We start from the raw sequence: 12,012 nt of genomic DNA on the forward strand, positions 1-12,012 counted from the left end.
GTTTGTGTATTTATACACAAGCACTCATATATATTCAAATAATTAAAAAAAATGTTAATTTACCTGTTACTACCACATACCAAATCTGGTTGTTGGTACTTCCTGGCCTATGTAGCCACTAGGTAACAAAAGCTCAACACTGCGCCTAGCATCCTGGAGCACTTCTGTTGTGTTTTGTACGTGTTTTGGAGTTTGTATGTGCTTTGTCTCTAGGGGCCACCGTAAATATACTTTTATTTATTCACTCCACATAAAATGTAATAAATAAATCATATAATAAAAAAAACACCTGTTTACATTTCACCTTTTAACTATTTAAATTTTCAGCTTTTTCCTTTTAAACAAATTTAAAGTGAAACAACACAAAACACTGCAAACCACAACACAATTAAATATAAATTAAAATATGAAAATAAAAGGAAGATTCTCTGTCATATGGGCCTGCATGAATTAACTTTCTGAATCCTTTATCATCCGCAACTGAAAATAGTTGTGGATGATTACTATACCTTTCTAATGTGACATTGTTGTTCCTGGCTCTCTTTCTCTCTATTTCCCTCTCGCTCTGTTCCTGTGCTACTGCGAGTGTAACTACCGCCCCTCCCCCCTCTTCCCAGAGCAAGCACAAGGCTCGCGTGCGAGTGAAGCGGAAAAAAATGCGAGAGAGAAGCTGAGAGAAAGAAAAAAAAAAAAACACCCACGGCTGGCGTCGTTCACTTCAAAGAGTCGGCTCTAAGAGCTGTTTCGTTTGCGACCGACACATCACTACATACCACAAACTTCCCTCATATGAAGCAGCCTGCAATGTCAGCTCAGCAGAAAAACTTGTCAAGCTCCTCTGATTTGAACTCCCCCTCCATGTTAATGCTACAGAATGGAAGGATGTTGTAGTAATACAACAAGGTCCATGTAGAAGCCATCTTCTGGCTGTGGGTGGTGACAAAGCCATTGCAATACAGACACAAACTCTGACAGCTACACACAAAATTCTAACAGCTTTGATATTTGGACTGCAGGTCCATAAATGCTTCTCTGGATCCAGGGGGTTTACTTCAAGAAATGACTCTGATATTGGTTTGAGCTCTAAGAGAGGACATCAGCTGACTCCAGTTTAGGCATGGTGTTGCCTGACTCTGGGCCACTTTGAGGCTGAGGAACTGGGCAGCGATGAGAACAATGACACAGGCAGCTGAGGAACACAATGGTACGAGGAAGTCTAGCAGGATAAAAAAAAAGTCAAAGTTGGACTACAATACTTCTCCACAACATGGAAAGCCTTGCTTTCTTGTTGGGTGTCATCTTGAAAGCCAGTCAGGTTCCCAAGAAAAGAGAAAACTGTCAGAGTTGGAACTGGACAAGAAGCCAGTTGACTCAGGCAGCAAACAGGGTGACTATCAGGTTCCACCTGATTCATACTCTTTATATTTAGCGTGGTTGCCCATTATCCCATTAGTCTGACTTCCAGCCCATATCAGCTGATGGCTCAGTTGATAACTTTAAGCAGAGTCATGTCTGTTGTTATTGGTAGTCTGTTCTGTTCTGATGACGCTTTTATCTACCGTTTTCAATACATCCATTTAAAAATGAAGAGAACCTAAAACAATCATACCGCATATGAAAGTAAGAGTTTCCTTTTGTCTATAGTAGTCATGACTGAACTATGCTAATGGGTAACACACATTTCTGCTTGTCAGAGTGTACAATGTTCTTATCACATCATCACATAAAAATCACATAAAAAGTTATACTGTGATGGAAGGGAGGGGGGGAGAAAACTACACTAAAGGTATAAGAGGTAATGGTGTCTGCAAGTACGGAAAGGAAAGGAAACAGGAAAGAAAAGAAAATCTATTATAAACAAAACTCTGAATATAGTGACATTTGTTGGAGGGAAAGAAGGAACAAATGATAAAGCAAAAGATCAAAGAGGAAAATACATATTAAACAAAGATAAATAAGAAACAAGAAACAGAGATAATGAGAAAAGAGAAAAGAGAAAGAGAGAGGGAAAATGAAAAGTGGACCAGAAAATGAAGCCCAAAACGAGTGCAGAGGAAATGAAGAGAGGAAAGAAAATGATCTGAGAATTAAATAAAAGAAAACAGATGACAGGAAAAGTAAAGGCAAAAAAAGAGGGGAATAAAAGTTTTGGGTAAAGAATGAAAAGAACAGAGGAGAAAAAAACTTATAAAGCAAGAGGAGAAAATATCTAATGTAAAAATAGCAACACAGGAAGGGAAAGAAAGAAGGTTAAAAAGGAAGCAAGGAAGGAGTATGAAATAAGAAATGCATCAAAACCAAAAACAGTAATAAGTAAGTGAGAAACACAAAGGAAAGAAATCAGTGGAAGAGAAACAAAAAAGTAGAAAAACATAGACTAGGACCAAAAAGGAGATAGGGTCAAGAAATTCAAGTAGAAGAGGAATGAATAAAAAAAAACATAGGAAAGTAAAATAAGAGAAAACAAAGGAAACAGGAAAGGAATGCTTGGAAGGTAGAGGAAAGGAACTTATCCAAAACTAGAGAACACAGAGAATGGAGGCGTGTGACATCTTCCCAACCCGTGTAGATGGATACAAGAGGAGAAAGAACAAGAGCAGCAGGATTAGATGACAAGCTGAGGCAGCAAGCGAATGCAATAGCATCCCTTGACATGTCCTTATCTGGTTCAGAAACCCAGATTTCTTTACTGATAGCTGGCAAACCCTCAGTAATCAAAGCACAGACCTCTCCCTTTCTCTTCATCAAAGTCTGTCCACTTCTACATTCAAGTCTTTCACCACCACACTCCAACTGTAAACTTGACTTGGATTGGAAATGCACCTTTCACCATGACGCTTACATCAAATATCAGCACCCACCATGAAATTTCCACACTGTGATGCTTATCTGTGTGCTGGCAGAGCTGCAAAGAGGATGTTAGAAGCGTGTTTTCACCCTTCCTCAGTGCAGAAAAAGAGGAACAAAAGTCACACATAATTGTGTCTGTCAGACACATCGCATGCTTCAAATTTACATGACAGTAATGGCTGTGAGGGCCGGACACCAAACAATGCGCCTTTGTGTTTGATGCAAGGTTGACGTCCTCTGGCATCGCCAGCAGTGCCATCACAATCGCATTGTTCATTGGTCTAAAAATGTGGCAACGCTGTTTATCAGTCACCTATTCTGAAGCACAAGGGGCCAGCGAGTCTCACGGCTGTTGTTGTGAAAAATCCATTAAAGGTTTCCATATGAGACCAGCAGGGGTGGACTGGGGCTGAGGTGTGTGTGTGTGTGTTTCTCGGTGATTACCAAGGCTGTGGGCAAACACACAGCAGGATGAAGAGAATTCACACAGGACTCACATTGTCTGATCTGAGCTTCTTGGCAGGGCAACCTCCATCCACAGGATGTAGCATGTAATACAGTCGCACTTTGTTGGCATGTTTCCGACTCTGCAAGAGAAAAAAGAGGAAATGACTCAAATCTAAAATGTAAATAGGCATATACATCAAATATATTCTTGTCAAATAAATACATGCATATAAATTCAACAGTAAACAACAAGACAAAATACATGTATTTGGTTGAGTTTAAAAACATCACCCAAATGTGTGGATCAGAATAAAAAGAAGGCTAAATCCCATTGTCCCAGGCTTTGTCCCAGACAGTCACACAGTGGTTGGAGACCATTACACGAACAAATTATTGCAATCTTTTGCAACAAACTTGTGATCTTGTTGTCTACAAAGACTTGCAATCAATTGCTGTCGTCAGGCCTCAATACATAGGTGTGTCAAGATCGCAATAAAATGAGAATACAATGGAGTCAACTTGCTATCAGCTTATCATTGAACAAATTGACAATTACATGCAATCTATGACAGCACAGCGATTAACTATGATAAATCCCTGAAAATCACAAATCTGCAGTTGTCTGCTTACAGAGAAATTTACATTAACAACTTATATTCAGAGTCCAGTCAGAAATTCGTACATTTGAAACAGAAATTCAGAAACGTCTACATAAATGTTCAAGTAGTTGCAGCAAGATGGTAATTTGAGTGCAAAATAACACAGAGGCTTAGTAAATGTCCTATTAATTGCAAATATTTCAAGGCTACAAACCGTTGATAACACTGCAGAAACAAGAAAAAGACATTTTCACAATGAAATGGCAATACGAAAGGGGTAAGGATGAAACCATAGAGATTTCTCCGCTTCAGGCAACTACTACTACTGCCTGTCACCCCTCCCAGGGTATGGGCCGCCAAAGGTAGAGTTTTCTGTCCTGGGCCATTCTTTCTAGATGGTTCCAGGTGTAAGCCCATCATTTTTGATTTTGCCACGAAGTCTTGTCGCCAGGTGTTTCTTGGGTAGCCCCGCTTTTGCTTTTTTGCCTTGGGGTTCCACCTGAGAACCTGCCTGGTGATGTTGGTTGGCGGTTTGCGCAAAGTGTACCCTACCTAGCACCATCTTCTCTTCCTCATTTCTTCCCCTACTGGGAGTTGACAGGTTCTTTCCCTTAGTTTGATGTTACTGATTGTATCTGGCCTTCGAATGTGAAGAAACTTTCTGAGCAGCCCGTTCTCACTCCCGAGGTGTAACATGTCGACGTTTTGTCACATCCCGCGGCGTTCCTGAGGAACGCGAAAGGAGACCTTCGGCGTTCTTATGGTACGCAGCGGGTTATGGTTGGAATCCAGTGCAATGACGTTCCCGCTGTAATAGACGTTCCAGCCCTGTATTCCAGCCCTAAACCTAACCTTATCCCTAGCCCTGACCATAACCTTATTCCTGATCTTAACCAGGACTATAATGATGTTAAATAGCGTGTTTCTAAGCGATTTGAAGAAAAAGAGCGAACATGTGTAGATGGAGTCCAGACGGTTCTCATATTTCCTCTTTTTTCCGAGGTCGTCATTTAGGAACGTGGTGGGTAGCCGAAAACGTAATATGTTGACGATTTGTCACCTAGCGTAAAATGTTACGCTTTGGGAGTGAGAACGTGTTGTTCTGAGACAGCTGTTGAGGAATTTCTGGATTTTGCATTTTGAGGTTTTATTTGTCTTCCAGCTTTCAGCCCTGTACAGCAGTACTTCATTTTGGAGTTGAACAGTTGGATCTTGGTAGTCAGGGTCATCTTTCTGGATGCCCAAATGTTCTTGATCTGGATGAAGGAGACTCTTGCTTTGCCAATCCAGGCAAACCACTTGGTAATAATCACTGAAAACCTTGTCCAAGTTGCTCTGGTCTCCAACAAGTTGACTATGAGAACCGACTGTTCCCTTATCAACAAATACTATATTATATACAAAACTTTGACATCCAACTCTGTTACAGGAGAAATTATGTTTCACCTGAGAATGGTAAGAATGTTATTGTTCCATCAGTGATCAGAGATCCCAAGTTATTGTGAGGCCTATTGGGACACAGAGTGTCGGGAACAGAAGATATATTTGGAACATCGGATGCCCCTGCAACATATCTTCTCTGCCACGGTACTAAGAGACACCCTGTTCATGCCTGAACCACTGCTACTGACCTATTTAAAACTGCAATATAAACTTTCCTTATATATTTTTGATCTGCCATTTATAAAGCCTGTGCTTGTACAGATGATAAATATCATGTTGAAAAACTGCCCTGTTAAGTTCCTGTGTTTCTAATAAGGCAGTTTGCTTTTAAAATATGCTTTTACAGGAAAAGCCTGAGAGATATTGCATTAACCTCCTAGGACCTGGCCTCCACATATGTGGACATCACATTTTAGGGCTGTCTAGACCAAAATACTAAATTTTACATCAGTATTTGCTGGAGCTTATTTGGAAAAAAAAATGATGTTGTTCAAACAAAAAAGAAAAACTTTCAGAACAACTCTTCTACCCTTTAGTTCTCCCTCTTGTTTCAAATTACTGGCTTAGGTTAGAGGACCCATTAAAAATAGGTGAAGGCCGTCAAATGAGGTGCACTCTTCCGATCCCTGATACTGGACTGAATTGATAACTAGTGCTCGGTTTACTGAGGTTGAAGCAGGAGTCTTCTTACCGGCAGCCCATCAATCCCCCAGGATCTGATAGCACAGCCATGACAGGAGAAAGACGGGATTTGGGAGGGCAGATTAGTTCATCTGAAAATGACTCTGCTTAAGGATGTAATGCTTTAGAAGTCAAGGGGAATGACACAAGGTAGGAGGAGGAAGTAGGAGGTGAAGGAAAACATCCTTGGATACTGCAATTTTTCTTTTTAAAGAATGCCACAGAGGAGTGATAGCTACAAAATAAGTCTAGTGAAGCATGTATAGTAGCAGCGTTAACAGGGCCTGATGCCTTACTCCAGCGGACAGGGGTATCAGAGACATCCATGTGTATGCATTTCTTTACAAGGGCAAACTCATCCTGCCTGGGCAGCGTGGGGAGAGCAAGCCTGCGTGAATATATCTGTCTTGCCTGTCTGGTCTCCTGGCAGAGACACAGCAACATGAGCTCTGCTGCTTCTTTAAAAAGAAAACAAACAGAGCTTGAAAAGCAGGAAGGGCTCATGAATATTCACTCTGCACTTATCATTAAAATCTGAGCCGGTTTGATCACGTACGTTTTATATTATATCTGCATGAAAAAAAGAATTTTCAACTTTTAGCTCAAATAAATACAAACAAAGCATTCTAGTGTTATATAAAACTCTGGTCTTGATCTGTGCATGATGTTTTACTCTTTAGAGCAACAAGGGAATGTTTCAAACTGAAAGAAGGACGGAAATTTGACTATTTGGAATTCAAATTTTTTCCCAAACTTACCGATAAACTGGCTAAAATAAAATGATTTATTCTTTGGCAGAACCAGGCAATGTGGTTTTGTTCAAGCAGTTTGATGATGTGTGAAGATATATTTTTGATCTGTATGCCAAAAGAGTCTCACATGACACTGCATAAAAGTTGGTACACCACACAAAATGTGTTGCTTTCACAATAAAGGCTTTAAAATGTGACAAGATTATTTTTCTTTCTTTCTTCTTTTGGTTCTTTGACTTATGTGTCGAATTTCTTCTTTCTTGTTACACGTTATACAAAAATCTCTAAAAATGAATTTGGCCATTCACTATTTCATAAAAAACATGTAAAGAATAATCTAAATATATATTGTCCATTCATCCATCTTTTTCCGTTTATCTGGGGCTGGGTTGCAGGGGAAGCAGCCTAAGCAGAGAAGCCCAGACCTCCCTCTCCCCAGCCATGTCCTCCAGCTTATCCGGGGGAATACCGAGGTGTTCCCAGGCCAGTCGAGAGATACAATCTTTCCAGCATGTCCCAGGTCTGCCCCAGGGCCTCCCCCCGGTGAGACATGCCCGGAACGGACGATCTGATATCCTCGTGTTTGTGTTGTTCCCTCGTCATTATAAATAATGTTGTTCCAGGTTCAACATTGTAAGTGACCAATCACCTTCTGCTGACGTCATCCGCGACCTCAAAAAAAACAAACGCCTTCAAAAAATCTATTTCACTTGCGAGAAGAGAAACCGCCTCTGTAAGGACAATATGTATAATGCTTACCGTTTGTTAAAGGAAAGTATCCTGAAATGCAAAGAATTCAAGTTCCTGGATCGGCGGACAGGAGCGGTTTCTCTTGTCGCAAGTGAAGTAGATTTTTTTAAGGCGGTATTTTTCAAAGGCACAAAAGGGGGACGTCACAACAATGTGATTGGTCACTTGCAATGTTGAACCTGGAACAACATTTATTATGATGATGTGGGAACAACGGATGATCTGATATCCTCGTGTTGGTGTTGTTCCCAGATCATCATGAAAATGTTGTTCCAGGTTCAACATTGCAAGTGACCAATCACATTGTTGTGACGTTATTCTTTTGCACGCCAAGCCATTCGTGCATTTATGAAATTCCAATGTTGCAAGGACAATATCAATTCTGCTTACTGTTTATTAAAGGGTTAGGGTTAGGGTCAGGGTCCGTTGATCGGCGGACAGAGGCGGTTTCTCGCAGCTTAAGTACAGTTTTTTGTTTTACGCCGGTTTTTCCCGAAGTCGCAAAAGTATGACGTCACAACATTCTGATTGGTCACTTGCAATGTTGATCCTGGAACAACATTTAGTATGATGATCTGGGAACAACACCAACACGAGGATACCAGATCGTGCGGGAACAACACCGACATGAGGATATCAGATCATCCGCCTGGAACACCTCACCCAGGATACGCCGAGGAGGCATCCATGTCACATGCCTGAACCAAGAGCAATTCAGAAGACCCTTATAAGAAGAACACCTAGGGGACAGTTCACCCTGCCCAGAATAAGGTTACCAGGGCCTTGCCCTGGAGCCAGTCCCGTGGAGGGTGTCTGAGGGTGAGCATCTGGTGGCCGGGCCTTAGTTCATGGGGCCCGGTGGGGCACAGCCTGAAAAAAGGACATGGGCCCATCTTCCTGCAGGCCCAACGCCTGCAGGAGGCATCATAGGGGTCGGGTGCATTGTGTGCCGGGCGGCTGCCAGGAGCTGAGGCCCTGGCGGACTCACGATCCCCAGCTACCAAGACTTCAATAAATATATACCGAGGAAGAAAAATGTAAATAAAAACTGGCAAAGTGTACAAAACACTAAATTTGTGCTAGCTAGCATTGGTACGATAGATAGATCAATCACATCTTACAAAACCAATCTTCCTTTTTGCTCTCCTTTTTGGAGATAAATTATCTAACACAGATGATAGTGCTGGGACAACAATCTTAACCTAAATATCAAACAGATCAAGGAGCTGATTGTGGCTTTGATGAGGACAAGGAGAGACTAATGCAATCCCAGATGAGCAGGGCAGGAAGTTTAAATTCTTCTTCATGATCATCATAGAGGACTTTATATGGTCCACACACACCAATAGGTGAGGATTGTCCAACAACGCCTGTACAATCTCTGGTGCCTGTAGAAATGTAGAGTGAGCCACAGCATTTTCTGGTCTTTCTGAGGCAGCTCCACTGAGAGCAGCGCTGCAGTATCGTCTGGTATGGAAGCAGCACCACAGAGGAATGTGGCATCTTCAGAGAGTGATGAGGGAGGAAAAGCACATAACCTAACCTGTTCCCAGGCTGTAAGACTGGGAAAAGTCTGGAAAACACTACCCACTGCAAATTAAAAATCACAGATCTGAGAATAAAGCTGAATCGAAAAATGCTAGGTTGACTTTAAATGTTTTTTATGCAGACTTTGTTTTGTTAAAATCCTGCGTTTGGTGCCGTGGCCACATGTAGCTGTCTCACATTCAGCTACGGGCCTGGGCAGGCCATGTAATAATGAATGCTGATTATGGGAGAAATCCTATTCCACACTGAGGGCACAGCAGCAAGACAATCAACTAGAGTTTAAATTCAATTTCCTGTGAGGTGAGTGCATATATATGCACCAAAATAAAACAACAAATGTAAATGGGAGGGATAGAAGATCACTCTATCAAAACATTTACTTTAGTTGGTGTTTTGAAGAAGGTGGTAGAGAGAGCCGTCTAACATGCTAGTCTAAAATGTCCGACAGTTGTTCGATCACAATGAGATGCAGTGACTGTGAAGGCCACAACATATGATTCACATCATTTCACACTCATCAAACAATTCAGTGAGATGTTGTGCCCAATGGACAGGGGCATTGTCATCCTAGAAAAGGCCACTCCTATCAGGATAGAAATGTTTCATCATATTAATAAAAGTGAGAACTTTGCATTGATATCCAGTGATCCTTCCCGTGAAGGTAGTAAAACGCATAACAGAGCCAAGGTGTTGAATCGAAAAGGTTGTGGTGGAGCATCATTTGAGGCATTCCAGTGTGCCTGTGTTTGTCAGATGAGCACGGATCAATGTGGAATTCCCACAGGACAGCTGTGAAACCTCATCATTCTTCTCATGTTTGAGAGGAAATCACTTCTCATAAACCAAAAAAAAAAAAACACGATTAGGCTTTTGTATCTTTACCTTCTGTTTCTCATTCACATTGTCAGCATGTTTACTCAGGAAAATCAGTTAATTACAAAAAACTGTCATGCACCAATAGCCACAATCAGAGAATCCACTATCAGGAAGCACAGCTGTTCCAAGAATCCACAAAAGAGACATTCCAGTGCTTCATATGAGAACTCAAATGAACAACTTGTTTATTTTACTTTCTGTTAAGTTATTTAAAAAATATTTCTAATGCTTGCGGCAAAAAGTTGTTGAAAGCATCTTAAGAGCAATTTTCCACTCTCTCTTGAAAATTTAATTAAAGTTTATATTTGAAAAGCTGATGTCATTTATGTGGGAGTTTTCATCCTGGCTCTTGTTTGTGCCAGGAGGACCCATGTAGCCTCCTCCCACTGTACTTTACCAAATGTTAAACCTGCACAGCACTGTTGCATGCATCCTTCAGAACTGCAGAACAAGTAGAGAATAAGCAGGGATTTGAACACAGTGCACACATGCTAAAGTCTTAAGAAGAGACACTCTAAATGAGAGTGTGCAAGATGTATGCTGTTGAATTTGCGTGACTGGATTATGATCATTACAGTGTTCTAATTCCCTTTGATATCGGTAGCCATGGCACTGGCTATTGTGGTTGAAGCAAAATTACTTTTTTCTGGCTTAGATGGCCAAACCCTACCCGTTCTTTCATCATCAACGTGGCTGCTGATGTGCAGAGCAATCTCTTTAGGTGATGAAGCAGCCAAAAGCTGATTCAAAAATTAAGAAAAAAAATGTGGAGGCCTGCAGATAAGAAGTCACTATGTAGCCCTAACAAATTACCAGAAGGGAAGGCAGGGAAATGTTGACTAAGGCAGTGAAAAAAAAAAAAGTACTTCTTTAAGACACAGTGCCCGTGGGAATGCTGTGTTTTCTGTGTATTGTCAGCAATGTGTGCTATCACCTGCAGGTGACTGTAAACTTGGTACAGGGTAGGGAAGTCTGGGACCCTGTCAGTTATGATGAATTGGACCTACACACAAAGCAAACATGGATATCACTGAAAAAAAAAAAGAATCTCTGTAGGTCGACATCAGCATTTGACCACGCCACATTGAAGCAGTTTTATCTATGCTGGCAGTGCAGCTTTAGGGAGGATACTGTTCACTGGCTCACCACTTCAGTCCATGCTGAAATATCTCACTACCTCTTACATAATAGAGGGCCATCAATTTTAAAGAGAGATTCCTGATCTCTGGAGGATCCACCTCAATTATTATTTTTTTAATTTGATGATGGAGACTTTTTCTTGCAGCACAACATTTGTGGTTTTAAAAGAGGTGTCCCAAAATCTGATGGACACCGTAACTACGTGGACATCTTCCGGGTCTGAAAAGTGAAGTCAAATTGAAAGGCCCTTTAAATTGCAATATATTTAATGACCACCAGAGGGCGACTGCTGTGGTTGAACAAACATTTCCAATTGCATAAAAGTCTATGGGAAAATAGCACTTGGCTCCTCTTCTTATAGACCTCAGTAAAAACTCTTTATGAGTTTATGGGTCATAACAAATAAAACACTGAGCCCAAATTTACAATTTATGGCCATTATAAGGGAAACAAAAATTGCCCAGGAGATGCTGATTGCCCAATGACTTGTCAGTCACAAGTTGACCAGCAAAAAAAAAGCTCACCAAAAGGCTGCCTGTGGTTAATTTATTTTGTTTTATTCTGAAATTTATTTAAAAATGACTTGCTGTTTGCTTTTAGGCATAGTTTTAAAACTAGACTGAAGTAGAAAATTTAAGGAAAATATATACATTTTCTTCCATTCCACAGATTCAAACTCAGGATATAAAAATAACTAAACCTCAGTGGGAGATCCTTTTATGACAGGGTGGCTGAGTGCACATCTGACATAAACAGGGATGAGAAAAAAATCCATATTGCATTACCACCACATCAGTGAGCTGATCAGTGAGCCATCCCTGTCCTTTGGGCATTGTGAAGTTAAAAGAACTGATAATCCCAAACATTCTCGCCCTGTTTTTTTTTAATATGTAAAAACTGATCCTTGTAACTTCTTCAGTATTGAG

General features: G+C 40.9%; 1 protein-coding gene across 2 annotated transcripts in view; it reads right to left on the bottom strand.

Annotated features, from left to right (window-relative positions):
* Nucleotides 1-12,012, bottom strand: part of LOC146562107 (zinc finger matrin-type protein 4-like) — a 157,954-nt gene that overhangs the window by 95,121 nt on the left and 50,821 nt on the right. For both annotated transcript variants that reach the window (XM_085293581.1, XM_085293580.1), the window contains one exon: nucleotides 3,348-3,437. In XM_085293581.1, the coding sequence (XP_085149707.1) occupies nucleotides 3,348-3,437 (90 nt within the window). The remainder of the gene's footprint in view (nucleotides 1-3,347; nucleotides 3,438-12,012) is intronic.

This window comes from Mchenga conophoros, linkage group LG12, assembly GCF_057382185.1.
Source record: "Mchenga conophoros isolate Kocher_MC1m ecotype Shallow Benthic linkage group LG12, M_conophoros_male_GT1.1, whole genome shotgun sequence".
Taxonomy (NCBI): Eukaryota; Metazoa; Chordata; class Actinopteri; order Cichliformes; family Cichlidae; genus Mchenga; species Mchenga conophoros.